Source organism: Elephantulus edwardii, unplaced genomic scaffold (genome assembly GCF_000299155.1).
Source record: "Elephantulus edwardii isolate Elephantulus edwardi_28Jun2011 unplaced genomic scaffold, EleEdw1.0 scaffold00020, whole genome shotgun sequence".
NCBI classification, from domain to species: Eukaryota; Metazoa; Chordata; class Mammalia; order Macroscelidea; family Macroscelididae; genus Elephantulus; species Elephantulus edwardii.
The window spans coordinates 4189335-4195334 of record NW_006399770.1 but is presented as its reverse complement, the minus strand read 5'-3'; the positions used below and the strand labels follow the sequence as shown (position 1 = coordinate 4195334).

General features: G+C 37.3%; 1 protein-coding gene across 4 annotated transcripts in view; it reads right to left on the bottom strand.

Moving 5' to 3' along the window:
• The window catches only part of ABCD3 (ATP-binding cassette, sub-family D (ALD), member 3), a 120762-nt gene that overhangs the window by 31174 nt on the left and 83588 nt on the right, over window positions 1–6000 (bottom strand). For 3 of the 4 annotated variants that reach the window (XM_006882418.1, XM_006882419.1, XM_006882420.1), the window contains 2 exons: window positions 4452–4594; window positions 113–182 (listed from right to left, as the gene is read on the bottom strand). In XM_006882418.1, coding sequence (XP_006882480.1) covers window positions 113–182; window positions 4452–4594 — 213 coding nt within the window. The remainder of the gene's footprint in view (window positions 1–112; window positions 183–4451; window positions 4595–6000) is intronic. The other variant, XM_006882421.1, reaches the window with a different exon arrangement.

Here is a 6000-nt window from a genome sequence, read left to right as displayed (position 1 = left end):
TAGAAAATTCTTTATAACTACTTAAGAACAAAAATTTAAAGATAAGTATGTCTACATAGACTAAAATATCTTGAAATAAATACATAAGTCTCAATCAAGTATGTCATCTTACCAGTTTTCGGAAGACTGAGTGGATTGTCTGCTTTTCTCTTTTATTTCCGTTGTAAAAGGCAATTTCTTCACTGCCGAAAAAGATCATTTTAGCAGTTACTTTTAAAGTTATCTTTTCTTTTGCAACTAAGAGTTTAAGGGTTTACAAGCATAAAATTAAACAATGAACATAAAACCCATAGATTTTTATTTGGCTAACGTCTGACAATACAGCTTACCCGTATTCTCTGCATTTCTGAGAATCAATGGACTCTTAACTCTTTGCTTATGTAGAATAAGAACCAATGGAAACTTATGGCAGCTTGATCAATAGGAATATTCTCAAAATAGAAATCAAATTAGCTACACAACTGCAAAGTCAATGATTTAAACACATTGTATACTCATCTTGTTTTCTAAGGAAGAATAGAAAAGGAAAAAATTTACTGTTACATGTTGTTGGTGGTGGTGTTATATGCCATTGAGTTGCCTGTAACTTATATAGTGACCCTATGTACAAAAGCCCTATACTCTGCTCTATATTGTGCCAATCTTATTGTCTCAGACACACTCTGATCACCCCAGTCACCTCCTCTCCTGCGCGGTCCCTCCACCCTCCCAAGCATGACAGCCCTCTTCAAGGAATGGTCCCTCCTTGCAACGTGTCCAAAGTATGTCAGACGAAGCTTCAGAATCCTTGCCTCCAAGAAGCAGCCTGGTTTAACCCTTTCCAGGACAAACTTGTTTATTTTCTTAGCAGTCCATGGTACCCTCAATACTCTTCTCCAACACTACAACTCAAAGGCATGAATTCTCCTTCTATCATCTCTAGTCATTGTCCAGCCCTCTGATGCACAGCAAGTGACCGCAAAGACCATGGCCTGTATCAAGAGCACCTTAGTCTCCAGACTGATATCACTGCTCTTCGGTACCCTGGAGAGGTCTCTGACAGCAGACTTTCCCAACGCAATACATCTTTTAATTTCCTGGCTGCTGGTGCCAAGAGTCCTGATTGTGGAGCCAAGCAAACTAAAGCTGTATACAATCTCAATCTCTTCATCATGCTGCCAATCAGCCCAGTGGGAAGAATCTTTGTTTTATTGATATTGAGCTTCAATCTACATTGGAGGCTGCAGTCCTTGATCTGCAGCAAACGCTTCAGGTCCTCCTCAGTTTCAGCAAGCGGGACTGTGTCATCTGCATAATGCATATTGTTGATGAGTCTTCCTCCAATCCTGATGCCACATTTCTCCTCATACTACATAAACAGTGTAAAATGTAGAGTGTAAAGAAAATTACAAAGCCCCTTTCCTGTGTTGTGCTAACTAAAAGTCAGCATCTTGAATTCACCAGCCACTGTGAGGGATAAAGATAAGCAGTGTTTTCTTATAAAGATTTATAACCTTGGAAACTCAGAGTAGTGTTGCTATGAGTCGTAATTGACTCAAAGGCACAATTTTGAATGAATATTAAAAAAAAAAAAGAAAGTGATCTGGGGGAAGAAAAGGGAGTAAAAATGAAAGGGTGCAACAATGAGTGAATGAAAATCTAACTTTTCCATAAATTTTCGTTAAAAATCACAATTAAAAAAATTCTTTTAAAAACCAACATTTTCCACACAAACTTTTTCTGGGTTGAAAAGGCATAAGGAAGAGAAAGCCTCTCCTAAGTCAAAGAAAGCTAAAGGAGGAAACAACTTGCCAAAGTTCACCTTTCTAGTGAAATGGAACGTTTTTGTTGGTATGTGGCACTCTGGTGGCTACTGGAAGAAACTGTATTGCAGTCCTTAAGGCCCCTGGTTCGAGGCTACCAGCTGCTCTGTGAGAGAATGAGCAGTCTCCTCCTGTGCAATTAACTGCCTCTGACGATTCACTAGAGGGTCAGTTATGAGTTGGTTCTGACTCTACAGTACACAACAACATGTACCAGTGAGCCAGAATCAACTCACAGTTCAACCTTCAGCAGGTTTTTGGAAGCTATAAATTGCATGGAAAGAGAATGCCCATCTTTCTCTTGAGGAGCAGCTGGCAGATTTTAACAAGTTGGTTTTAAATTGGCAGCTCAACTCCCTACCCACTAGGCCACTAGCTCCCTAGTTAAATCAAATATTCCACAGTAAATCATGGATCCTTTAATCCTAGTTTCACTGTTGTTGAATAGGAATGCTAGACAGATTTATGAGGCCTCTAGTCTGATTCTGGAGAATCTCTGTCACTGCCTCCCAGTTCTCCCCCTGAATAGATAATGATTTGGAGACTGGTCTGCATTTAAGACCGTTAGGGCAGCTCAGCAGACAGGAATGTGCTCTTAACCCATCATAAACTGGACAGTACTCTGCGCCCCATGTAGCCTGACTGACACAGATAAGCTAGTGTGATCCACAGGAACAAAACACAGAAGATGATGACATGATATAAATGGAGAGAGGACTGGGACAGTAATTACAGACAACAAATTGAAGTACAAGTTCAGACAGGAAGGAAAACATTTAAAAGCAGTTAGAAAAAGAGAGATGATGATGTTACGGCATATAGCTTTTGAAAGCTGGATAGAAGAACAGGCTAAATCCCGACAGCTTCACACCAGCGCCAAGGAGGCCAACATGCCCAATAATTCTTATTCTTAGAACCCACCTTATTTGCACAACAGCTCCCACCCCCTTTCTTTGAGATAGTTTGAATAGGTTTCTCTGTTCCTGGTAGCCTCAAGAACATTTACTAGAAAACAGGATATTTTATAGATAAAGAAATGGGCTGGGCTCAGAGTGGTTAAATAAATTTGCAAAGGTCAAACAGCAAGTGAAGGAGTTAAGACTATACTTCAGATCTCACTTTATAGTCTCTCCTCAAATCAGTGTCATGGAAACCTCCCAGCAATGCCTCTTACAACAGTAGGAAGTAAATATTGACACGAGGAGTCTAGAAGTCACAGCTAAGCCAGTCTTTCAAAAACACCCTATGCTTCTTTAAAGTCTCTTTTTTTCCCTTAAATATTTATATTAATTTTATATTCTAGTCTAAAAGCCTACATTCCACATTTGTAATCACTTAAATATGGTACTTCCCACTTCAAAACTTTTTATGTAAAACTAATTTTACAGAAGAAAGCATCCTGTTTATTCCACGCTTCATTTGATAATATGATACAGATCTATAGAGTATGAGAACTCCAATTCAATAAACATAGTTCTACAACTATCATCTACCTCATTGGCACATCTTGATGATGAGGTTGGGCTTTTCCTTCCCCTGAACTCACTCATTTTAGGCCTCATCTAATACCTAAAAGCACAGAACATCCTATAATATGATGGCTGCTTAGCCAACATCTGCTCTCTCCCACATTCTTCCATCTAACTCTAATTTTTTTAAATGTATCTATTATCTTCTGTATATGTAAATAGTTTAGAATGACCTCAGTCTCAATAAAAGAGGATGGGTTTTGATTGTGCTAAGTCGGTAATAAGAACAAGTAGTCAATAATGACATTCCTACTCATTCTGCTAAGACTGATTTATACATGGCAAAGGGATAATTCTGGCCAATCAGATGTGAAGGAAAATTGGCTGTGGGGCTTTTAATTATCTCAATAACCCTCCTCTTCTACTTTTTTCCAAATAATTAAAAATATAAAATACCAAGACACACTGCGTGGGCTTTGACTATAGTCAGACTAGTTTCAAAATCTCCTTTTTTACTTATCTAGTATGTATGACTCATAATGATCCTGTACTGACTTTAAGGTTGTGAACTGCAGCAGCAGGATATGCTCACCTTTTACTTACTGGCAGAATCGAAGCAAACCATGAGAGCTTCCATAATATATAGATAGAGGGTTTGCTATGAGTAGGAACTGACTTGAAAACCATCAGTTGAGGTTATGAATAATTTGTTCAAAGTCATACAAAACAAATAAATGAAGAAGGTAGATTTTGACATCACACTAGCTACTTTTAAAATACACAATCTCTCTTCCTATTTTAGATTTTTTAAAAAGGGGAGACACTTATGTAGAAGCCAAACTTGACTTCTATAAACACAGTTTCAAAATAAATACGCATAGACAAATTCACTTTCTTTGAGGTATTTTAAGTGAATTTAAACTTGAATTGTACTTTTTACTATGTTTAAAGTAAAAGCAATAAAAAAATTAGACAATAACAACAAAAATATATAAACTATTACAAAGTAAATTAGAGATATAATGCAGCAAACAAGAAAGTTTAACATCTTTGGTTAATATTTTTTTAAGGCAAATACACAGATACAGACAGATTTAGCAGACTTTTTTTGAGTCACTATGTATGACACCAATACCATAAAAATGAATTTTCAATATAGCTTGAATACAATCTTCCTCACCTATTTGTGATGAGCCGAGAATTAACATATCTATATTCGCCTTCATACTTTTGCTCTGTTATTGTCATTTTACCAATCGGTCTTCTTAGTCGAGTGAGGAACAGTCCAGAGATAACCAAGTAGGCCATCATGCTTGCTGGACCCTATTTAGAGGGAGAAAAAAATACACAGAGTTCAAGTGTATCATAATAAATTCACTAGACATAAAACACACATCATTTTTAAGAGTTAACTCTATAGACTTTTGGAGTAATTATTACTTTGATCATTTCTTTTTCTGGTGCTTGATTCTTTACAGAAAAAGTACACACGGGTTCTCTATACCTTTATGTATATTCCTCTACCTCCTTCCAAACACAGCAGCCCACCTAATCTGCTGTCACCCTAACTTTTCTCTGGCATCTAACTTTCTTCTGGCTTCAAGAAGAAAGTACATTGCAAGATCTGGCAATTTCCCTTGTTGTTGTTGTTGTTAAGTGAGGTCGAGTTGCAGGCGACTCAGCGACCCTATGAAGGAGAGTCCTCGACGCTTGGGTGCCTTTCATCCTCTCTCCAGGTTCATAGGGTTTCTGGAGGCAAGCTGTTATGGAAGTGGATACCACTCCTAGATCTCCTTTTTACTTTTTCTTTCAAAATAAATTTTACCTGAAGTTCTTCTTTAGCTTTATTCTAATATTTTTCTTTCCAGTCCCCTCATAAACATGAGATACCATTTTCAAATATGTCCTATACATCTCTGCCTGACCAATCTGTAAATGCCTTGAGCTCAATTCCCGAAACAATCTCCAATGGCCGTCCCTTCTCATACATATATCTTGCTTCTTTCTGTTGCACCTTCTAACCTAATAATTGATATCCTCACCCATTAACCTTCCTAAGAATGAAGTTTCAAGTTTATTTTTCCTAAGTTATCATAGGTTTTCCCTTCATTCACATATTAAGAGTAGTCTGCCATACAGAACTATTTGTTTGCTGAATTCAGTAACATTATTCTTCTATCTGGCAAGCCTATCATATTCAATGGATGTCTGTTTATCCACCCCCGCCCCCAAAGCAGCTCAAGCATCATCTTCCATTTTCCTCAGCACTGAGCACTTTATTACTTTTACTATTGAACTGTTGCTGTTGATTGCCAAGTCAAGCATGATTCACAGTGACCCTATGAACAAAAGGCCTGAAGCCTTTCTATAATTAGCATTATTTATCAAAGTTCATAGAGCTTCCAGAGGCATGTTGTTTAGGAAGTGGATGTCACTCTGAACTACTGGTAAACTTTTACTATGGGGCTATCTAATTATTTTACCACTATACATCTTTCTATTTTTACTAACTAGTAAAGTATGTATGGCATATAATTGGTACTTAAGGTTAAAAAAAACACCCCAAAATATGATGATGCAACATATTTCAACAATTACTGCAAGCCTAGACCAAAGAGACAACTGAACCATGGTCTTTATCTTCAAGAAATGGCAGAGTTCAATAATGGAAATATATGGAGACTTTAAGGAAATGTATTAAGTACCATACATCACACATTATAGCATAG